Source organism: Coffea arabica, chromosome 4e, assembly GCF_036785885.1.
Source record: "Coffea arabica cultivar ET-39 chromosome 4e, Coffea Arabica ET-39 HiFi, whole genome shotgun sequence".
NCBI lineage: Eukaryota > Viridiplantae > Streptophyta > Magnoliopsida > Gentianales > Rubiaceae > Coffea > Coffea arabica.
Window position 1 is genome coordinate 6,401,601 of NC_092317.1, and position 24,398 is coordinate 6,425,998.

General features: G+C 33.5%; 3 protein-coding genes across 3 annotated transcripts; all 3 read right to left on the reverse strand.

The window, feature by feature from the left end:
- Positions 1-4,181: 4,181 nt before the first annotated feature.
- LOC113740619 (protein STRICTOSIDINE SYNTHASE-LIKE 12-like) lies at positions 4,182-5,637 on the reverse strand. Its single transcript, XM_027268166.2, has 3 exons — positions 5,373-5,637; positions 4,908-5,177; positions 4,182-4,795 (listed from the first exon to the last, which is right to left on the reverse strand). Exons 1-3 carry the CDS (start codon positions 5,633-5,635, stop codon positions 4,312-4,314), a joined length of 1,017 nt encoding a protein of 338 aa, XP_027123967.1. The 5' UTR covers positions 5,636-5,637; the 3' UTR covers positions 4,182-4,311.
- A 4,643-nt stretch (positions 5,638-10,280) lies between these two features.
- Positions 10,281-11,990, reverse strand: LOC113741232 (protein STRICTOSIDINE SYNTHASE-LIKE 11-like). The gene is made up of 3 exons (XM_027268723.2): positions 11,689-11,990; positions 11,143-11,412; positions 10,281-11,025 (listed from the first exon to the last, which is right to left on the reverse strand). Exons 1-3 carry the CDS (start codon positions 11,949-11,951, stop codon positions 10,542-10,544), a joined length of 1,017 nt encoding a protein of 338 aa, XP_027124524.1. The 5' UTR covers positions 11,952-11,990; the 3' UTR covers positions 10,281-10,541.
- Positions 11,991-14,346: 2,356 nt separating this feature from the next.
- Positions 14,347-15,361, reverse strand: LOC113740620 (protein STRICTOSIDINE SYNTHASE-LIKE 10-like). The gene is made up of 2 exons (XM_027268167.1): positions 15,123-15,361; positions 14,347-14,518 (listed from the first exon to the last, which is right to left on the reverse strand). Exons 1-2 carry the CDS (start codon positions 15,359-15,361, stop codon positions 14,347-14,349), a joined length of 411 nt encoding a protein of 136 aa, XP_027123968.1.
- Between the last annotated feature and the right edge of the window lie 9,037 nt (positions 15,362-24,398).

Below are 24,398 nucleotides of genomic sequence, written 5' to 3' on the forward strand. Positions count from 1 at the left end.
TTTGGGTTATGATTTGATGATGGAAATTGATGATGCTGGAGGATTGGGCGGGTAGCAAAGGCGTTATATAATGGATGTGAATATGATATAGTTTAGGACCCTAATATAATTCACATGAAGTCTCTAATCTTGTGACATATTTGTTTTGATCTTCAAGATATTTTGCTTTCTTTTGGCATTGTCCCCCACAGGTTTTATGGAAAACATTGCTGCAATGTTTTCCTAAAAATTTTGTGTATGGATCATGGCATGGCTAATGTAATCCTTATTTTGCTATTTATAGGCAGGAGAGCATAATGCTTGTTAGCCTCCCTTCCTCTTCCACGACCCTACTTCCCTTTCCTACCGTGCTGATAGCACGGCTACAAATATATGGCTATGGCTCTAGCCTCTTGACGTCTAAAGCCTCCAATTAAGTTGACATTACAACACCCCACACTTAATCGTTGAAATATTTCGCAGAAGAGTGAAATAACAGTGGGGCAGGATACCGCTGCAAGACATGATGTAAGAAAAATTAGATCAAGCTTCGCTAGGATTTTAGTACTTTCAGGATAAGATTAGTCAATGATCAGACTAGATGTAATAGGTTTAGAAAATAAAGCTGGATTGTATTTTGACACTAGAATTAAGATTTTAGTGCTTTCCGTATACCATTTGTTAATTGCCATCAAATTAGATGTTATTATTAGGTCTGACCTCAGGAAATTGACGAAAGGGTTCCTGGCAGCCCATGAAATCAATTCACTATAATAGTTCTCAATAATTTCAATACTTCTATTTTAGACAAACTTTATTCGTAAAATGCTAATAATACAATGAGAAAAATTTCAACAATTACTTGATTTATGTGGAAACTTTTTTTATTTGAGACAAAACAAATGAATCAGTAACAAATTATAATGGAGATATTACGTATTTAAATATGTTAAAAGGATCTGAGTCCAATACGGGGTCAAAACACGTAAATTTTTATCCAACCTGTTTAGGATGTAAATAGGTTGAATCCCAATAAATGGTTCCGTAGGGGATTCCATATTCAGAAAAAAAAAAAAATCAGCAGGATTCGAGCCATATCTGGATCATAATTCATGACAGATAATGGTCCTCAATTTTCTCGTTACATTCAATGAAATTATTCTACTGTTTGGAAAAAAAAAAAAAGATATGCTGATTGCCCATTTCTCCATTGATTAAATTCCGAGGCCTAAGATCCCTATGCCATTGCTATTCTCCATCGATGATCTTGTCAATTTTCTCAGCTATGAGCTATGTGAAGTTTGTTGTGTGGTGTTTGGTATGGGGTGGACTAATTGCGAGCAGCTGTAAATTGCGAGGAAATGCATGGTAAAAGTTATTCGAAATCAAAGAGCAGTTGACTATTGAAGTATTGATTACCCAATAAAAGTAAAAAAAAAAAACCTATTGACCAAATGTCGTTCCTTCGTACAGACCAAGAAAATATAATGACTTATGTATGAAAAGGCCAAGGACACAGTCGGAAACAACAGCAAGATTCAATAACCCAATCGTCAAGTAAGTATGCCTCATTCAGAAGCCAATGCAGAGAAGTTTCCAACATTTCCTTGCGGTAAACCTGGTGCTTTAGCAATTAGGACACCAGATTTGCCTCAAATTCTTGAACTTTCCAGCAAGATTCAATGTTTCAAGAACATTACCAATTGCGTCATTTTTAACTCCTCTGGGAATAAATAGCAAGTTGTGAGGGCTTTTCTGTATTGGTACTAGATAATTGATAGCAAGACTTCTGTCGTTATATTGGTACTAGATAGTAATTGATAGCAAGATTTCTGTGGTTTTTTTGTTGGGTTTTTCTTTAATGACGTTGAGGGTTGGGAAGTTATATATATGAAGGGAATGGAATAGCAATCTGATTTCTTTATAAGACGGGAAATCAAGACCATTAACAAACTTTAAAAAAAAAAAAAAAATGTATGCGAGTAATGCAAAAAGTATTGAAGTATAATGACAACTCAATTAAGTTGATATTAAAAAGGCCAATTTTGGTAGGAAACAGATCATTCAACTCTTTTTGCTTTTTTCTAATTAATGAAATTTAGTTTAGTGTTTTAAAATCAAACAACACAGCTTATCGAAAAACTTATTCTTAAGAAAATCGTTGAGTTCAAGTTTAAGCAATTTGAGTTGTTTGACGAGCACAAGTTCTACCCTAATTTATGAAATTCAAAAGATTGTCAAGCTTAATCAAACAATCAAGCTTAGTATGCATACACATATATACATATACATATACATATACATATATATATATATATATAAGCTCGATTTGACCTTGAGTTAGGCTTAACAAAATAGAGCTCAACTTTCAAGAGTTTGACGAGTTCGAGTTTAAATTCAAATTTTTTAACTCAACTGAAGTTCGAGTAATGGATTACTTGAACTCGACTCTACTCGATTACACCCTTAATAACTAGACAATTTTGCAAAATCATGATAATTGTTCAAATCTTATTGCTGTCTATCATTATCATTTATCCAAAGGTGGCAGTGTACAAATTATCAATGTATAGAATATTAATTTTTAAACTTTTATGCACCGGCAATGTAGAGAATTTTTTACACTAACAAGTGTAGATGCATCATGTGTGTCACCTACGTAAAAAGTGAATTTTAAATTTAAAATTAAATTACGTAACATACATTCACACTCACTCAATGCATAAAAAGATTACCTTTGGAATAAATTATATAAGCTTGAACAAATAGCTATTAGCCTTTTTAAGTGCCAAAAATCCAAAATTTTAAATAAAAACTGAAAAGAAATTAAATAGACGACTTTGGGGTGTTAGTTTAGCACTGTTCTTTTATTGAACAAATAGCTATTAGCCTTTTAAATATTCTTTTTTGGGAATGTAATTAGTGCGGTAGGCTGGAGATAAAAGATGAAGGTTATAATTTAAGAAAAATTGTGTCGCGTCGCTTATCTTGTTTCTTGTAACTCTTAATATATGTTTTCCCTATAAGTTAATAAAGTAAATGAAAGAAGAGCAAATGATCATTTATTAAACTATTTAAAATTCCTCATTTAGTCAGTAACCTCTTCTTTCGTCAAAATGGCTACTCAATTAATAAAAATATGTTAATGGACAAAAATATATAGGTTTTAATTAATTTGGTGATAAATATGTACATTTTCTTTACTTAAGTTAAAAACAATGTTAAAGGCATTATTATTGCACCTAATATTCAGCACTGACTTTAATGAAGTGTATTTAAATGCAACCTATTTAAAATTCTTTATTCAATTCTTAAGTATATCAAAAATAAATATCTATTATTACTCTTTTTAAAAAGTACCTACTATTATTATCTCCTTTAAAGATGCATATACTGGGTCTTGGCAGTTCAGAATATTAGCACAATATATCTTAGCTTTTGTTATTTCTATATTTATGGTAGTAGCAATCAATATAAACCTACCCTCCATTATCTCTGTATTATGCTGACAATAAGTATGAAAACTTCCAAACTATAACTCTCTACTTACCTGTGGTTGATCTTGCTTACTTTTGGGCATTAGCGTATTGTGATTTTAGTTTCAACCCCTTCAATAAATCCAACCAAAACTAATTATTTACCTACTCATGCACCGTGCATCTCTTATATTATTCTCTCTTCTCAAATTTTTTAAGTAAATTTCAGATTTAAATTAGGAGAAAAGGCACAAATGCTGAAAAAAAAAATTTCCTTTCAAGCACCAACTATAAAATTAAGTGTAGTGGACCATATTGAATAACAAAATTTATCGAGTTTGATAATGAAATAGAAACTCGAGAAATGGTAATGTAAATATGACTTACAAAGCAAGACATGTCAAAATCTTGTAGATAACAGATCCGCAATATATGAAGATTATTTTGGAACATAATCATGTGTATGTCATAACCTTTTTTTTTTTCATGTATGTCATACTATTTGTTAATGGTAGAAGTTTTATGAAAGTAAAGAGCAATTGACTATTGCCCAAATAGCGTTCTTCGTACAGAGTCTACAGACCAAGAAAAAATGATAACTTGTAAAAAGACGGTGAGTTTAGTCGGAAAGACCAGTATATGTACAAAAAATAATAACTTCAAAAAAAAATTTATCAGTAAATCTCATACAAGTACAATAGAGGTCTCGAGTTCGAAACTTTTCACTGAGAAAAGAAAAATGAACAATCGATCAACCCAATGTGAAAAGTTGATACCGATTATTATTGAGAAGCAACTCCCTTATTATTAAACATAAAATCTAAGTCAACTAAACAAAGAAACATATCAATGTCTACTAGAATTTCCTGTATACTCCCACGTAGCCAACATATAGAGAACCTAAATATAGTGCCCCCTTGTGCTCATGAACTTCCGTAATCATTGACGAGTCAAAACCAGGGTTGAAGGTTATTGTTTCCAATATCTTGCCATAGCCATTGATCCTTAGTCCTTGAAGTTTAATTCTTGGGGTTGGAACTTGCCTTTTTACCGTCATTGCTAACCAAAAATCTCCCACATTGTTCCTAACGATCTTAGCTGGCGATCCTGACACATTTAGCAAAACATGTGCTGTATTTGCTTTCGGACCCTTTAACCAATACTTCCAAACTCTTGATTTCAGATTTTCTGTGACAAGAAGATATGAGCGATCCTTGCTAATTGCCACCCCAGCTGGCCCTGCTAGTCTTCTCAGCAATACAGTAACTTTTTTTGTTCTTGGATTGTATTTTAATAGCCTTCCTGTTGAGTCTCCGCTAGCAATTATTTGCGGGATTTCACTGCAAACAACAAAATGTTATATGTCGACATTCAGGAATTAACGCTTTAAATAATACATCCAAGAGTATTGATTGAAGAAAAATAAACTGTAATGACAGTTATCTAGCCAACTTGATAGTGTAGCGGGCAGTTGCATCTGTGAAGTATACGATGCCAGTATTCTGATCAACATCTAGTCCATCAGGCAAGCCAAATGGCACTTTCTCTGCACCGGAGGCAAGTACTTTTCCAGCACCTCCTTTAGGTCCAATCACAACAAGGCCTACACCATCATCTGCTACGTAAAGCTCACCAGTCTTGTAGTAAAACCCCAACCCTGATGGCCTTCCACAGGCTTTTGCCAAGGCGGTTGAATTAGTGCCATCACAAAATCGCGCAGACCTAAACCAAATTGGAAGGCATCCAAGATTACTAGTCGCGGTAATGTATGCACGAAATAAAATATTAAATAGCTTCAAGATGTTTTTTTTTTTTTCCTCTTTTCAATCTGTTTTTGCTACCTATTTGGGATATGGTAATTCATGATATAATTATTTATGACTGAAAGTGCAAGCAGAAGGACTTGTTAGTTGTTACCTATCTGCTTTTGAGTATCCATACTCCACAAAACCAACTTTGGGTCCTTTATATTTGAAAATTCTCCCATCAGCAACGCCGGTATAAGGTCCTTGACCTGCTGAATCGAATGCAAAGCAGTCGGGACCAGGATCAGGTAGATGAAGCTTTTGGAGATGTCCAGCACAAAATACTGCGGGGAGGAAACAGAAAACAAACACATAAAAACTGAGAATAAACCCAACAACCCTTTTATTAGGAAACAATATTGCCATTGTTGCCATGTCTAGACGATAAACTTTTACATGGAAATAACGTAACTGAGTAGGGTATTTATAGGGACGAACTCGAGCCATGGCGGGGAGCTTTAAAATGATACAGGGATTAAATTATTAGGATAGTCATGTGGGCTCGTATGACCTCGTAATGTGATCTATGTTTATAATATGATATTTCATGAATCAAGTTCCAAATCCAATTTCGACCAAAGATTATTGCTAAGGATGAATGTGACAGTTGACAATCGACAATTGACTTAAACTGAATTTTTGAGCCCGACTAATGATAAGAAGGATAAATTAGTTGAATAGGAGAACTTAAGCTCGTAAATATAATTTTATGATTACAATTGTGTAAAATAATTCTTTTATTGTGTAAAATTAATTCTAGTTTTATTAGAATTTTTTTTTTTTTGGATTCTCAGTCTCCCTGTCGACTATTAGCTAGCTTGATACATGGTAGTAAGATGTTCATAAAAATTGTTAACCCTTGCGAATACATCCAAGCTCAAACTCTTGTAAGTTATGACACAAAGAGATTAAAAAGGTAATCGGTGAATTTATGTTCATCATGGAATGATTTAAATTGATGCTAACGTATTGCAAGACAAGATGCCACTCTTTTTAAATTTTTTTAGGACGACAACAAGCTACAGCTACAAAATGAACCAAAGTTTGATTGCCAGAGCTAAACGTAAGAAAGACATGTCAAAATATTTATTCATTTTCAGCAAACCTGAAATTTTATTTAAAGAATCATCAATGAAGTTTGTACAAAGGGAAATCCTCTGCTTTAAACTTTTAAGTGGCCTTCCTGACCACGTTAGTATTTTAGACAATTAATACTTCCAACATGAGAATTAGAAGACAAGTCAGTATATAAATGTATATTGATAATTAAGGTTTAATTAACTTGACTTTTATAAATAGATTTTTAGTCCCTCTGACCACTATTTTATCCATCACTCATACAAGTGATGCCACAAGAGATTAATTTACCAGAAAAAGGTATTCCCGCTTGATTGATGGACTGATTATCGAGCACTCTTATCATCATTTTTAATGAAGTACAATCAATGACTCAAAAGCACATCATCCTTCGTGTTATATTAGTTAATAGAACATACCCATGTGTTTCTATGTAGAATCGCATCTTTGATTTGAAATTTTATAATTGTAAATCTATAATGTCATAGTTTTTTTTTTTGCAAATAATGTCGTAGTTAATTTGCTCTTGACTTGCTTTCTCCATAAAGTTTAAATAAGGTATTAATTAGAAAGATTAGTTTTGCCATTCTGACAACGTATATACTAGTGCTAATGGATGCGTATTACATGTGAAAAATCTGAAATTTAAATTCATATTAAAATTACTTGCCAAGCATCTCAACCCGAAAGTATATACGCCATTAATATAAGAAAGATCAATCCATATTACAATTCAATAAACATTTTTTGGACCTCACTTGAATCTAAAGTATGCAAGAGTTTTAGCTTCGTCGGCTGATCTAATTGTGGGTTGACCAATCGTACCTTTGCCTAGATTGGAGTAAACTCGCTGATAGCAAGTTTTCCCAAGTCATGATAAATGTTCAACCCTTATGCTGTCCATTCAATTAATGGCTACTAATTTTTGCATGTGCTGCCAGTATCACCCGAGCAGGTAGCTAGAAATTTCTGGCCATTAAAATAGATTATAATTTTGAATATAAAAACGGAAACACTCAGGATGTTTGGTGATTTATGTAAAATTTAAAGGAAGACTTTGGGGTGTTAGTTTAGGACACTTCTTTTTTTTTTTTTTTAACTATTGCTGGGTTGACGTTTAAGGTTTTAAATGTTTGAAATTACTCAATGGTGGTTCAAAAAATGAATAGCAGGGACGTTGAACATGATGATGCTAAGAAATTCTTCTTTCATTGACTAGGGAAGTAGTGAAAGTGGGGAAAGAATTTTCCCCTTCTATTGATATCAATTGCCGTAATAATAATGTATACTGTATAACTGGGGCAGGTATCTTATCTCCCTTGAAGTTTCTAATGCCTTTCTCTGAAATTAAGAAGCAGGAGCGGACTGGTCACTGCGTGGGCTGTGCAAGTGGAAACGGTCGCGGTGGCATGGATCCCGATCGATGTGCATGTGGATGTGGATGAGACTTAGGATTCTTGACTTGTTCAAATGTCTCGAAAGCCATTGTCTATTATATTTTTAGTAACCATTTGATTACTTATTAGATTCATCCACCTAAATACGATAATATCTAAAAATTTAATAATACGTCTCTCATCTAAAATAGTAAATTAACTTAGAAAAATAGTCATTTTTATATCTCAAAAGGTTAATTGAAATAAATATGAAACTTACTTTTTAAAAGAACAAACTCCCACTTTATGTCCCAAACTTACTTTTTAGAGAGTAAGTTTACTTCAACTAATAGTAAGTTTTTATAGATAAATGGTACATCTCACTGATAACATAGCAAATTTGATTGATGATCAAAACTTACAAATTTACGGTACAAATTTACTATTTTATTTAAAAAATTTGTATCAAACTAGTATTATGAAGTTTATTTGAAATAATGATAAGATTTTTTACTAATGATTGAAACTTCATATTCTAGTTAGTAAGTACTCATAAAATATCTGTATAATACATGATTGTCATATAATTTAAAAATCTTCTGCATTTTATACTTTTAAAAATAATATAAAAATATTTTTACTTTTCACTAACCTTATAAAATATGTGATAAAACTTTGTTAAATTATAAGTTTTGAATTAATTTTCAATTTTTGAAAAGATTGAAAGTTTGGATAACGATAACAACAAATCCTCCTAGTTATATATAGAATATCATTTGTCTATATATCACAATTTTCATAATATAAATACCTATGAATACAATAAAATGATAAAGTTTTAATAAATTTATTATTTGGGACACTAAATATTTGATTTGAAAGTATATCGTGGGTGTAAGGGCAAGTTAAGACTCTTTCTCAACAATATTTGGAAATCATTTTTCGTGTTCAATCCCTTTAATCTCGGCCATTGACTTTGACAAAGATATTTTTTATTGCAATCTAGGAATTCACACTCAATTATATTATTCTGACAAGATAAAAACGTAATAAACGATTTCTACTATAATAATTTTGCTAACAAAGAGTTTGAAATATTATACACTACTATTTTTATTCTAACATCAAATGCAATACAGTAAAGTAGAGAGCTGATCTAATAACTTTCGAGTGTGAGCTACAATTTGAAATATTTAAACCAAAATAATAATAGTACACTAATTAAGGATTATCAATCAATCAATCAATGTTTTCATACTCTTTTTGTATGTAGGCACGAGCGTGACAGTTTTGATTCACTAGAAATTAAGTTGAAGTGATGCGGATGGTTTTTAAGTCGGTGACTCGTACTTTTGGTTAGTTTTCCTCCTTCCAAGAAATTTGCTGCATCTCCGTAAGCTTCAATTGTCTTCCTTTTCGAGAAGTGAAGAAGAAAATCATTAGCAGCTCACGATTGAGATCCTACACGTGAAGGAGACTTCTTGGTTTTGATGGTCATAAACTATGATTTCTTCTTGTATCATATCAAAGGACCAAGTCATTTTTCCAACCATTTCAATTCTATAACTAGTCAAATTATTGAGCCAAATCAGCTTTTGTAGTGTACAATTTTATTTCAGCTTTTCAAGCAAAGGATTCAACTACCAAACCGGCCTCATTTTTCCTCTGCTTGTCTGATTGCTCCTAGGTGTTCCTAGGTAAGTAAAGCTTATCCCTCATTAGGAGCAATCCATGTTCATTTATCCTCTAAAATCTAGGATACATCCAAGAATTTGTGGATTTCAACCATAAAGGTAATATGAGCCTGCAAACCATACTTCCTGCCTCATCTAACCTGAATGATATGTGACTAATATGAACCTCCCTCCCTTCCCACCAAAAGGACAAGAGGAAAAAAAGGATTTGAATATTGGTATGGATGGCTATCTAAGGTTATGAACTCAAATGTAATTAAAGAAGATATAGAGTACGAACTTTTGTGAGAGAGTGGTAAAAAAGCATTAAGGCAAGATCACAATTTATAAATGAGTTCTTTGGATTTTGTTTCTCATATGATGGAAAAGGTTGGGAGGGAAATCCCATGAAGGGAAGAATACAATAACAATATTCTAATCTATTTGCGAGTCAAGAACCAAAAACCATTAATTTACTTGTTTTGAGCAATATCGAGGTAATGCAGGGTATCGATGATTCAAGTCGTCTTTAATTTACCTTTTTTTAATTGATCAAATCAGTTTTGTATTTTCGGATCAAGCAAAGTAAATTATTATAAACATTGGTCAGTCAAAAAGACAATTGAAGGTCGTCATTACACATGATCTGACTTTCAATTGAAGCATCACGTATAAAAATATAGCACCAATAATGCAGGTTAATTTCAGGGAAAAAAAAAAAGAGGAGTTAGTCTTTGATAATTATTGTTAACTGTTGCTGATTTGCTTTCAAGAGACCAAACAAATACATACCAAAAAAAAAAAACCTCACGCCGGTAATTGGTTTGTTCTCAGAATATTTAAACTGTGGCAAATTAAAAAAATTGTCGATCAAATGAATTACGCAACTCAAAATGAAGGACAAGATGTTTCTTTTTGGAGCATATTTCCTACCTTCTTTCAATGAAGTCTGCAGTACTTTTCAAGAAAGTGTACACAAAAAGAAGGGGAAAAAGAGGAACACAATCAAATTATTACAACTTTTTCTACGCTTGTGGCTTTCATAGGAATGATTGAAAAACGAAACATCACAACAGTTTTATTGACTAGTCATTTCAACTGAAATGCGATAGCGATGAACATTATCCATATTCATATCCAATTCCTTCTCGTTAATTAGTGCTTCCGGTACACCCCCACATATCCAATATATATAGAACCTAGATATAGCTTGCGCTTGTATTCTTGCACTTCTGTGATCAATGAAGAATTAAAACCAGGGCTAAAGGTTATTGTTTCCAGTATCTTGCCATTTCCATTGATCTTTTGTCCTTGAAGTTGTAATGTTGGTGTCGGCTTCTGGCTTTGAACTGTTACTGCAATCCAATAATCTCCAGCACTGTTCCTCTTGATCTTATCTGGCGCTCCTGACAGGTTTGCAATAACATGTGATGTATGTGCTAGGGGACCCTTTAACCAATACTTGGAAACTCTTGCTTTCACAAATTCTGTAACCAGAAGATATGAGCCATCCTGACTAATTGCCACCCCAGCGGCCCCTGCAAGTCCCCTGAGCAATACTGTGACCTTTTTCGTTCTTGGATCGTATTTCAATAATCTTCCTGTTTGATCTCTATTGGCAACTATCTCTGCAATTTGGCTGCAAACAAACGATGACATGCATCACATTCAGGAATTAACATTCAATCTAGTCTTCTGATAATAGCGATATCAGAGAAATTATAACTACTAAAAAATTGTTAATCATCTCGGCAACCTGATATTGTAGCGGGAGCTTGCATCGGTGAAGTAAACAATGCCAGTTCTTTGATCGACTTCGAGGCCATCAGGGAAGCCAAATCGCAGTCCTCCTGCAGCAGAGGCAAGTCGTCTTCCCGGACCTCCTTTAGCTCCAATCACGACAAGGCCTAGACCGCCATCTGCCAAATAGAGCTCACCAGTCTTGTAGTAAAACCCCAAACCAGTTGGCCTACCGCAGATTTGAGAGATATCCGTCCTATTAGTGCCATCACAAAATTTCCGGGGCCTGAACCAAACAGGAAAACATCAAGGTTACAAATTATATAATATATGCACAAATTGAATAATTAACTTTGACATAAATCTATTTTGTCAATCAAGTTATCAGATTTTGCAAAAATTTTGACCTTTCTGTATCCCTTGTTGGACATATGAGAGCTTAAAACTTGAAAGCTACGTTCGCAGATACAATGGTAAAATGTACTGCTACAGAATAATTGAGAGATGGTATATCCCTAGTGACTAAACTAAAAATGTATGTTCAAGGAAAAAGAATTCTTGCCTATCTGCTTTTGTGTATCCATACTCCACAAAACCAACTTTCGGTCCTTCATATTTGAGAACTCTTCCGTCAGCAACACTTGTGTAAGGTCCTCCACCTGCCAAATCGAATGCAAAGGACTCGGGACCAGGATCTGGTAGATATAGCTTTTTCAAATGCCCAGCACAAAGAACTGTGGGAAGGAAACAGAAAACTAAGACATAAAAGCAGAGAATAGTCTCAACAATTCGTTTATTAGGAAATGCTGTTGTAAGAGTTGCCATTTCTAGATGATGAAGCACTGTCGAATAAACGAGGGTATTTATAGGTATAAAGTTAGAAAGTGTAGCGCTGTATTGTAGAATTCCTTTGGGACGAAAGGCCAGAAATTGGCGCAGCGCAACGAGATCTATAGTTGACATTTGAAGCGGCCGTGTTTGGGTTTCGATAAAATTATGTCTTGAAAATTGACTTTAGCTAGCTGATTGACTTATTGTCCATAGTTCATAGCTTGCGTAGCTTCGTTTTCATAGGCATGTAAGAACATTTGGGTGGTTCGGTTTCAATCATCAGTATGGATCAAAATATCCTCTCGGGATCATAAATTGCTTATAGGGATTTTTACAAATAACCCATAAATATAACTCTTACATTGACAACAGAATGGAAACACATAATCTTTTGTCAAAAAATAGCCGACCTTTTGTGCGGAAATTAGCACTAAAATTTGACTGCAAATGGACAATGTTATGCTATCACATTTAGAAATTAAAAATTCAATCTGAGTTGATAAAAAATACTCCCTCTGTCCCATTTTGATAGTCCTAATTTTCTTTCCACAATTTAAGAAAAAGTAGTTAACTTTGTTGGAAAAAAAATTTAGGTTGCTATTTTTCTAAAATACATTTACATTAAATAGAGTACAACTTTATATTAATTATTGAGAAAATCGTTCAAAACGTCCCTCACATTTTGCAAAATAACTTTTTTCGTTCCTCGCTTTTAAAAATGTAATTTTACGTCCCTTACAAATTCACATTGGTCAAATTTGATCTCTACTTAGGTTTCCGACTAGTTTTTTATCGGAATTCACCACATGCCTTGTACGTGATCATATTTTAAGGGCAAATTTGTCAAATCAAATTTTATATAATTCGATTCATAATCCCTCACATTTCATAAAATAAAATTTTTCGTCATTCACATTTTTCAAAATGAATTTTTTCATCTTTTATTGATCATGTGTGTGAATAATTTTTTTAAATCCATGTATATATTTATTTGATTTCACCTGAACAGTACGAATAGCATATAAAATCAAATAGAGATATATTACATACTATTCATATTGCTCAAGTGAAATCAAATAGATATATACATGGATTTAAAAAAATTGTTAGTTTTTCACTTATATTCATTTTCTTTCACTCGAAATTTGAAAATAAAGAAGACATTTAATCCTAAATATTATCGAGTGTTTATATCGAATTAAATTTGGATAGAAAAAGTAAACAAAAGAAAAGTATGACAAAAAGAAATAAGTGATTGGCACTTTCAAATTTTAACACAATCACAAGGTAAGTAATTCAACTGTTGGTCTTAAAAATGTCGAGTAGAAATTTTAGATTTAAACTGAAATTTGTTAGCATAATTATAGAATTCGAGTTTTGACCCATTAATTAGATGACCTTATTATACAACTCAACAAATAAATTATTACCAAAAGAGAAATGTCACAAATATTGAATAGGTTCAAATGGTGAAATTATATACATGGGTTTCAAACAAAATTGTTAGTTTAAAATCCCTATATATATCTATTGAATAGCATGTGTATAACTACGATTAGCATAGTTAGATGAAATTCAATAGAGATAAATTACATGTTATTCATACTGTTCAGATAAAATCAAATAAATATATACGTGGATTTATAGAAAAAAAAAAGTATTTGTATACATGATCAATGAGGGATGAAAAAATTCATTTTAAAAAATATAAGGGATGGAAAAATTCATTTTAAAAAATATAAGGGATGAAAAAATTCATTTTTTGAAATGTGAGAAACAAAGCAACTCATTTTGTAAAATGTTAGGGACGAAAAAATTCATTTTGTGAAATGTGAGGGACTATGAATCAGATTATGTAAAAATTTGATTTGACAATTTTACCCTTAAAAAATGATCACATACAAGTCACGTGGTGGATTCCGATAAAAACTAGTCGGAAACCTAGGTAGGGACCAAATTTGGTCAATGTGAATTTGTAAAGAACGTAAAATTACACTTTTAAAAGTGAGGGACGAAAAAAGTCATCTTGTAAAATGTTAGGGACGTTTTGAACGATTTTCCCTTAATAATTCATGAAAACTTGAATTGATTGTCAAGAAACAATCTACACTAAATAGGATAGTTTATACTAATAACAACCTACATTGAATAAGGGTATTTTAGAGAAATTAAAAGATAATTTTCAATTAAAAAGTGGACTACAATTTGGAACAGACAAAAAAGGAAAACGGGACTATCAAAATAGGACAGAGGGAGTATCAATTTAAAAGAAATCATAACTAGCAAAATTAATCAATCACCTTAGCAACCTGATACCTGATATGGTAGCGAGAACTTGCATCGGTAGGTAAAGTAGACAATACCAGTTTCTTGATCTACTTCAAGGCCATCAGGGAAGCCAAAATGGCACTCCCTCTGCACAGGAGGCAAGTTGTTTTCCACGAACTCCTCCAGATCCAATCACAGCAAGGCCTAAACCAGCATCTGTTGTGTAGAGCTCACCAGTCTTGTAGTAAAACCCCAAGCCTAATGGCCTCCCACAGATTTTTGGGTCAGCCGTGCTATTAGTGCCATCACAAAATTTCCGGGACCAAATTGGAACTTAGAAAGCTTAAGGATTGTAGAATCTAAGCACAAATTGTATAATTTTCTGGTGAGTCTCTAGTCAATTCATCAAGTTTTGCAAAAAACTCGACCACTCAAGTGTTCGCAATGGATCAATTACCAGTTTCAACCGCATGATATAATGTAGATACCAACAAAACACATTCGAACACTATCATATATATATATATCAAATGTAGACACTGAAATATTCACACGCAAAAATAAAATAAATTTTTGTCACACATTAGAATTTGTGTGTTTCATTTAATCTCCTCTATCTAACTTCTTTTTTTTTTTTTTTTTTTTTTCTAGAAGTGGAGTCGTGAGATTTAAGAAGTTGGCAAGGCAAGGATAGGGAGAATTTCAGACCACCCTATTTATTACCATTAACTATACTATATAATCACTTTTGAGATTGTAGAGAATCTTTACCCATTGGCGATATGATGGCTTCTAAAACTGAAAGCTATAGTTGCACTACTTGAATGGACAGCTGCAAATTAATTCAGAGTATATCCCTGGTGACTAATTTGATAAATATGCCATATTGCCATGTACAAGGAAAAAGAATCCTTGCCCATCTGCTTTTGAGAATTCTTCCATCGGGCAACGCCTGTGTAAGGTCCTACTCCTAACAAATCGAACGCAAAGCACCCGGGACCAGGAACTGGTGAATAAAGCTTTTGCAAATATCCAGCACAAAATACTGTGGGAAGGAAACAAAACACAAAGACATAGAAACAGAGAATGGTCTCAGCAATCCCTTTATTCGAAAATGCTGCCATTGATATTGCCATGTCTAGAAGTGTTATAATTTTCAAATTAGTCAGGTAGAAACGCAGATTTTCGTTATAGAACAGGGGGCCAGAAATTGATCAGTGGGCACGAGGCCTATCATTCATAGCCGATATCTCAAGCTCGCCGGCTTTAGATCCAGGCAGGACCGAATTTACTCCCTTGAAAATTGACTTTATGTGATTCGTACGTAAGCTCATAAGTCTTAACTTTGAGAAAAAAGTGAACTTCTTGAAGCGTTATGAATCACCTTAAGTATTAATTCTACCTTTACTAAAAGATTACAAAATCACTTTCATATATTCTCAACCCATGCACGCACACACATACATGTTTCTGTGTAAAAATTGGCAATGTATCCAAGCTTAAATTTTTATAAAAGTTTTTATGTAAAATGATTTAGAAAGAACATCGTGCATTGATTTGTGTTCATCTGGACTCATTTGGGGTGGGACAAAATTAGTTGGGATTTCAAATGCATGACAAGATTATTATTATTTTTTGGATAAAATATACTTTTTCCCCCTATTGTTTAACATTTTTTCACATAATCTCCCTATAATTTCAAAAACTATATATTACCCTCTCATAATTTGGATTAAAGTGTCAAAATAGCGAAATCTATATTTCATAACGGAATCAACTAAAATGTCAAAAGTGCGCCTATATAAAGTTAGAAAACCATACAGGATTAAAATGTCGTACATACTATATGTTTATATATTTTGATCACTTCAACTATTTTAATTTTTAAATAAGAATAATTTCAAATTTCATGGATTCCATTACAGAGGATTATTTTCATCACTTTGACACTTTAATTCAAACTATGTGAGGGGTTATATATGATTTTTGGAACTATAGGAGGTTATGTGAAAAATCGCTAAATCATAGGAGAGTAAATTGTATTTTACCCTTTTTTTTCTCAGCAAGGTTGGATGAAATATAGTTCTGTTGATTGTGCTAATGAAGAACAAAATTTGAGCAGGTTGCAACATGCAGGCTGCAAAATCTACTGACTTTAGGATGCCAAACCTAAATGTGTGAAAGACGCTCCATCTGTTGGTTTCTGCTCAGCTAAAAGCTCCCTACGGACTTTCTTATATAATCTAGTACGTGGTGGAGTGGGGCTATTTTATACATACTATTCAAAGAAGACAATTAAAGTAATTAAATTCCTACGGCTGGATCCCTTTTCGTTAATTTTAATGCAACTGTTTAATTTATTGCCAATTAAGCCTTGGCATAACACTAGGAAAATTCAATTGAGGCACTAAAATAAGTATTTTGTAATCTAAATATTATATGTTAGTATTTGTCACTTTGGAGGTAAGATATTGTACAACCCTTTTTTTGTTGGTTTAAATTATGCTCCATCTTCTTTTGGTTGAAATAGAATAGTGTGTGTGAATATTTCTTTTGTGAATACTGCTTTCTTGTGATGGTGACAAAGAATACAATATCACGACTTTATAAATTTATGATTAGAAATCGCATGTTTGACAAGACAGAATATCAACAAAAAGAGTCTGATTTAATTTCAACCCCTCTATTTTTCTATTGGTCTTGAATCGACATAAAACTTTTTGTCAGCCACCACTTCATCCCCTTTCCATCTCTGTTCTCAATCCCTCTACATCACCCCTCCCCCTCTCTTGTTTCTCACCCCTCCTCCCTCCAACACTACTTCAGCCCTTCCCATGCAAACCAGTTGAAGTTGGTGGGGAAGATGCAATTGGATTTCTAGGGGCTTAGAGTGCAATAAACTCTTTAGGCTTACAGGTTATTTAATTAAACTCGACTCATTTGTATATGAAGCAAAATCCATCCAAATTTTCTCTTACCCAAAAATAGAAAATTAAGATTAACCCACATGGCTCATTGAAACTAGAATTTTGCCAGTGCTTTAGCACCATTTTTTTTTAATTTATTGTGAATTTATATAAATATAAATAATTTAAATATAAAAATTAACAACATTTCTACATGTTCATTCATATTCATTTTAAAAAATTAATGTATTTTAAATGTTCAATTGTTTACTAATTTTTAAAAACTTTTATTTATTGTGAATTTATACAAATACAAATAATTTAAATATAAAAATTAACAATAGTTTTACATGTTCATTCATGTTAATTTTAAAAAATTAATGTATATTAATGTTCAATTATTTACTAATTTTTAAAAAATTGTTTACATACTTTTACTATAATATGATAGTATACATCAAATAAAAACTTGATAGATATTCATTTTTATAAATATTTTTATATAATTTAAATTCTTATAATGACCATAAATCTATAAGGGCAAAAAGTTTCAGTGGCCCTCAAACTATTAGTCGGATGAACTTTTGACCCCCAAATAATTAAAAGTAAACTTTTGGCTCCCGATCTATCCAAAGTACAAAATGTTAGATATTCTGTCAAATTTAGCGGTTAATACCGACGGAAGCAACGATCACGTGAGATGCACACCGAAGTACGAAGGGCATTTTTGTCCACAATGAGCTGTGTTCCACTAGCAACAAAACACACTTCATTCATGTGTTCCTTCTCATGTGTTCCTCCATGACAGAACCTTCTCCACCCGCACAACTATACCAACCCCACTCCGGTCCCCAAAAGACAAAATCTCTCCTTCTCTCCGCCAATCCATCCACAATCTTCAAGACTGAATAGAACTATTCAACTCCTTAGCATCCTATGATAACATGGACATTAGCCCATCATATTGCAGCATATAGGAGTAGTATATTCTACTACTAGTCAGTCCCTTCTTCCAGCTGAGCGGCTCCGGCTCCGGCTCCAATCCCGCCTCAATTTCTTAATCTAGTATTGCACACCGCTACTCCTCACACTCCCATGGTTCCCTTCCTTCAACCATGCCTTCTAGTCTAGACCTCCACTACATCCCAAGGTTGCCATCCAAATTCCTTTTTAATTTCCTAAAACAAACACGGAAAAAAAAAGAGAGAGAGAGAAAGAAAGAAAGAAGAAAGCAGATTTTGGATTTTCGTTTTCTTCCACGGCCAAAATCTGCAGCCACCATCCGCGCACACCGCAAATCTCCGCCCAGGATTCCTTGAGGTCCACGAAGTTATGACCCTCGACATTTTCTCACACCTGCACAATGGGAAAGGTGGATTGTTGGTTTCTCACATGCTTCCAGTTCGGCAACTTCTTTGGTTGCAATGGAGTTTTTCTTTGTTCAACTCTTTGTTCGAGAAGAAGTCCCATTTTACCGAGTGAAACACAGCTCATTGTGGACAAAAATGCCATTCGTATTTTGGCATGCGTCTCACGTGGTCATAACTTCCGTTGGTATTAACTGCTGAATTTGACAGAAGGTCTAACATTTTATACTTTGGATAGATCGGGAGCCAAAAGTTTATTTTTAATTGTTTGGGGGTCAAAAGTTCATCCGGTTAATAGTTTGAGGGTCACTGGGACTTTTTCCCCAATCTATAACTATATATTCATATTTAATTAAGTAGAAAAAGATCTAGCAATCCATTTTTCTCGTCAATAAATATTCAGTTTCCAATAATATTGATAAATATATCAATGTAATAGTTAATTCTTTTTTTACACTAAGTTAATTCAAAATTAAAAGAAAAGATGATGAACAATTTGAATGCTAATCAATGACATAGTGGTGAAAGGAAGTAATTTATGGGACATGTGAAATTTCAATAATTGTGATTTAAAAAGGTTTTACTATACTTCTATGTAATAATTTGGTAGAAAATAAATATCATTAAGATAAGATTATGGTGGTAAAAGGAAGTAATTTATGGGAATATAAGATTTCAATAATTGCGATTTAAAAATATTTTACTATACTTGTATGTAATAATTTGGTAGAAAGCCGATATCATTAAGATAAGATTAGTTAAAATTATATGGTTATTTTAAAATTAGAGATAATTTTTAAACACATAATATAATCCAAATAGGATTAGTATGGGTAAAATTCAAATGACCCATAACCCGTTAATTCTCTTCAATTAGACATACCAGGGACAAACATAGTGATTAAAATAGCTACTTTCATATACATATATCCTTACACAATATAAGAGGCACTTTTTCTTTACTGTGCAAAGGCACTTTCATCTACTCTTTCAAGCCCTTTGTCGTCATTTTCTGCTCTATAGCTGTTTTGCTTATGCTATCCCCCCCTCACACTGATAAACATTTGTGTAACAAGTGGAGATTTTTTAGCTTCATATTACGTTTCTGCCCTTGCTGCACTTATTGTTCCTTTGTTTACCCTCAATAGCTTCTTTTTTAATGGTCCTCTCAGTCTTATGAAATTGGCGTTTTTGTCAATTCCTTTGACAATTTGTTGGGTTAAATCAACAAATAGTAATTTCAGTCTCCAATTTACACTTTCCTCCTCAAAGATGTCTTTCTTGTAGATTATGAGATTTTAAGTTGAGGTTATCATTGGAAAATAAATTTTGTGCCCCCACTTTCATGTATGTGCTATTTCCAATGCCATATTCAGCACACTGCTATACAGATTACTCATCATCCGCATATATTGGCCTTCCTCCATTAGCTTAGCTTTCTTTTGTTTCCTTTCGTCTCCGATTACTTTGCTTCCTTTGCCTTGTTGCTGCTGGTATTGATCCTTTTACTTCCCTTTGTTTTATTTTTTTCCCTCATTTTTGTTCCATTAATAGCTGCTGATCAGCCGTTTACCAGTTCTTTTGCATGTTTTCCTCGTGCATGCTTCTGTTCATTTTGCATTTATCTTTTGCATGCATATCTTTTTGACGTTGTTTCTATTTTCCCCAGCAGCTGTTGAATACTTTTAGGGATCTTTGTTTGGTAAGAATCTCTCTCCCGTCTTTGCTCACTTTCATTACAATTTCTTGCACTATTGTAGTTGCATCGACTTTGCTAGCTATTCGCATTCATCTTTTCCCACAAACAATTAGCTCCACTTCTGTTTGCCTCACTTTTATGTGCATGATGTTTTTTATGTGTTTATAGCTTTTTTAAACGTCTTTATAAACCAAGTGTATTCAGCTAGACCATAGGATGAGTAGTTATAGTGATAGTCATAAGATAGTTGCGCAAAAAGCTATGCGCAATCAGAAGTTAAGGGAGAAATATGCTGCGTTATCGCCTGAGGAAAAAGAATTGCGCCGTCTGAAACAGAGAGAGGCCTATCAAAAGAGGAAAACCAAAAAAAAATCCCACTAATTTGTGTCACGAAAAAGAAACCAGCACCAGAGATACACTTCAGCCATGCGACGAGCTCCAACTTCCTCTTGATGCAGGTGCATAGGCTGTTTACTGTATTCAGTTACTAAAATTTAGTCTTAATATTAATTCCATTTTTATGCATGCTAATTGTTCAACATGATTATTTCCGCTTGAAAACAGTGGTTAAGCAAGCTACCAAATGTTCTCAAGAATCCAGTGGCGCTGCGAACATATCAACTGCGACTAATGTTTATCAAGAATTCAAGAGTGAGATACCTATATTTACTGACAATTGTACTATTATTTACATCTGATAAAACTGCCTTTCTATTCTATTGCACTGGTACTTTATTTTCGCTACTATCTCATATATTTTTCCCTCCTTTAGCTGCAGAGCAACTTCGTCATAATCAAGCTCCCAAACAAACCTTGCAGCACCAATTGCGATTTGATGAAGTCTTACATACATCTGAACTTCGGTTTACAAAAAATGAAGGTTAATTGATTCAGTTATTTAGTCATTTCATCCTGCATTTTATATCTCTTATGCTTACCTTACAGCTACAGTTACGTATCTAATAACAATTTGATCATTGATTATATACTTATCATTATCAATTTATAATTACAGCAACCAATGCTCAGCAGCCTATACTGCAATGTGTTCACCAATCCCTGCAATCCAATACAGAACAAAATCAAGGTACACTTCCATAATTACACAAGACTTGTTGTATCTTATGATCATAATTAGTTGCTAACCAGTCTTATATAGCAGGTCAATCTCCAATTTGCACCAACTGTTACAACTATATTTCTGATGTTGTGGAAGATACACCAGGTTTGCCATCAACAGTTTTATTCTTTATATTTTGAACTTTTGTTACGCTATGAATTGTCTTAACAGAATGTCTCACATGCACCTTTTTGTATTCTTGTAGGCATTAGTACAATCCCTTCTCTGAATCAAACAATAGAACCAAATATCACTCATACTAATGTTTCCGTTAAAGGTTTATTATGCTATTAATGCAATTTTTCTTACATTGCTTCTTCTGTCTAAATACATTTTTTTTACCTAATCTTACACTTCTTACAATCAAATGTACTCTTATATCAATAACTTCACTTTAAATAACACAATTCTTGCCACAGTTACATCCATTGACTGGCAACGATCTACCAGATATCGCAAAAGGAAGGTGATGCATAAAAAAAGTTCGTGAGTTAATAGAAGTCTATCAATTCCAAGTCTTGTGTACTCTTTATAGCTTGTTCTTCACCTGAATATATACCATTAGTTACCTTAGTCATTTTCATTTATGACTGTCTATCAGCTCAAACAGCTAAGAGCACGAAGGCACTCAAATTAGTCAGTGATGAACCGGATAAATTACCTCAGGTTTTTGACTGCCAATATTGTGGTGCCAAAAGATTCCTTTCTGAAACACCAAATTTCTGCTATTCTGATGGTGAAGTTGTCCTACATGAAAACAAATTGCCAGACATTTTAGTTGAGTTGTATATAGGAAACATAGAAGATGCAATATCTTTTCGTACATATGTTCGAACATATAATAATATGTTTGCTTTTACATCTTTTGGAGTTCAATATGACAAGGTCTTATGCAAGAGAACTAATGGCATCTATACATTCAAAATCCAAGGACAAACATATCACTTCATCAATAAATTGATTCCCCACGGAGGATCTGGGATGTATCTGCAACTTTATTTTCATGATACATATCATGAATTACAGAACAGGCTATCATTTTCAGAGAGAGTCACAGTGAATATAGTTTCCAAACTCATGGATATGATGAAGTAAAATCCTTATGCTTGTTTTTTTTCGAAGCTTGCGCAATGTTGCAGATTTGGACTCATATCAGATTATTCTCAGATCACATTCTACTGCTGATCAAAGAACTCATAACAAGCCTACAGTCTCTCAGGTTGCAACTCTATGGATTGAAGGGGAAATCCAACAGAAGCTTACACGAGACATATACAAGTATATACAAAACAAGGCCAAAGTCATCGTGTACAATATTATTACGACTGTTACGATCCCCTACAATATCCTCTTGGAGAAACAAGCTGGCACCTAGGAATTCAAAGATCGGGAAATATGAACCCCAAGAAATGTAAAAGATCAGAAAGAAAGAAAAAATGCACAGTGACATTAACGAGTTTTAGATCAGCTGAAGAGCTTTTTAGCTCTGAGCAACAAGGTACATTTTATTCAACTATTTTGTACAAATGTATTATCAGTATAAAAATTCTATTCAGATGCTTTTTATATATATGTGACTCATACTTTAAATGAACCTCTGCAGCTTTTCAACAATATGAAAATTCAAAAGACTTTGTCTCAATGAGAGAATATTATGCCTACAAGTTTCAGATCAGAAAAGAATACAGTCCAAATATTTTGAACACAGTCCGTCTACTACAACAATTTGCTGTAGATATGTATGTCAAGCTTGAAACTCAGAGACTCGACTTCTACAGGAGCAAACAACTACTTATTTGAAGAGAGCAACTCCAAGGCTTTATGGATTCTGTTGTTCATAGATAGTCTCAGGGTTTCAAAGTAGGCCAACGTATACTGTTACCTGCTTCATTCATAGGAGGACCTCGAGACATGAAAAAGAGATATATGGATGCTATGGCCTTAGTGCAGAAATTTGGAAGACCAGATTTATTTCTTACAATAACATGCAATCCTTCATGGCCAGAAATTAAAGAAAACATGCTGCCTATGGATGAAGTACAAAATAGAATCGACTTATGTGCTCGGGTCTTTCATGCTAAATTGAAAATTCTAAAGGAAGAGCTATTCAAGAAAGAAATTTTTGGTCAAGTTGCAGCATAAACGAATGTGATTGAGTTTCAGAAACGAGGCTTGCCGCATGCTCATTTCCTTATTATTTTGAAACCAAATTCAAAGCTATATTCCCCTGATTCTTATGATCAAATTGTCTCGGCTGAACTACCAGACGAAAGTGTAGAAAAGCATTTATTTAAGATGGTCCGCAGGCATATGATGCATGGCCCTTGTAGTAGTAAAAATCCTAACAATGTGTGCATGCAAGGTTAAAGAGTGAGATTCTGCAAGAACAAGTATTCAAAGCAATGGGCGGCTACTACAACTCATGGATAAAATGCTTATCCGATATATCGACGAAGAAATGATGGAAAAATAGTTAACGTCCGAGGTCAAGAACTTGGTAACAGATGGGTAATACCATATAATCCGTACCTATTAACAAAGTTTAATTGTCATATCAATGTTGAAATCTGTTCTACCATCAAAGTTGTCAAATACATGTTCAAGTACATTTTCAAAGGACATGACAAAATACATTTTCGGGTCAACTCAGATACTTCAAACCAGTGTGTTGATGAAATAAAGGAGTATCAAACAGCAAGGTGGGTATCTGGTATTGAAGCTATGTGGAGAATATACAGATTTTCTCTCAATGAAATGCACCCGTCAGTTCTCAATTTACAGCTACACTTACAGAATTATCAATCCATGAGTTTCAAGGACGATGAGGATATCAGGGATGTATTGAAAAATCAGTTGAAGAAAAGGACCATGTTAACAGAGTTTTTCTATATAAATGCAACTGATGACTTAGTAAAAGCCTTAAAATGCACATACAAGGAGTTCCCTGAACATTTCGTTTAGCATCCAGATAAGAGGTACTGGTCAGCGAGGAAACAAAAAGACTGTATTAGAAGAATTGTTGCAGCAAATCCAAATGAAGGGGAGCGTTATTTTCTGCAGCTACTTTTAGTCAACGTTAAG

Bases quoted from the DNA above. Each gene is read 5' to 3' on its own strand.
- LOC113741232 (XM_027268723.2), bottom strand. From the start codon at position 11,951: ATGGCAACTCTTACAACAGCATTTCCTAATAAACGAATTGTTGAGACT. The intron at 11,413-11,688 runs GCAAGAATTCTT...TGTTTGGTTCAG, and splicing joins GGATACACAAAAGCAGATAG to GCCCCGGAAATTTTGTGATG. The intron at 11,026-11,142 runs GTTGCCGAGATG...GTTTGTTTGCAG, and splicing joins AGCTCCCGCTACAATATCAG to CCAAATTGCAGAGATAGTTG.
- LOC113740620 (XM_027268167.1), bottom strand. From the start codon at position 15,361: ATGGCAATATCAATGGCAGCATTTTCGAATAAAGGGATTGCTGAGACC. The intron at 14,519-15,122 runs GTACATGGCAAT...TGGCACTAATAG, and splicing joins GGCAAGGATTCTTTTTCCTT to CACGGCTGACCCAAAAATCT.
- LOC113740619 (XM_027268166.2), bottom strand. From the start codon at position 5,635: ATGGCAACAATGGCAATATTGTTTCCTAATAAAAGGGTTGTTGGGTTT. The intron at 5,178-5,372 runs GTAACAACTAAC...AATTTGGTTTAG, and splicing joins GGATACTCAAAAGCAGATAG to GTCTGCGCGATTTTGTGATG. The intron at 4,796-4,907 runs GTTGGCTAGATA...TGTTGTTTGCAG, and splicing joins ACTGCCCGCTACACTATCAA to TGAAATCCCGCAAATAATTG.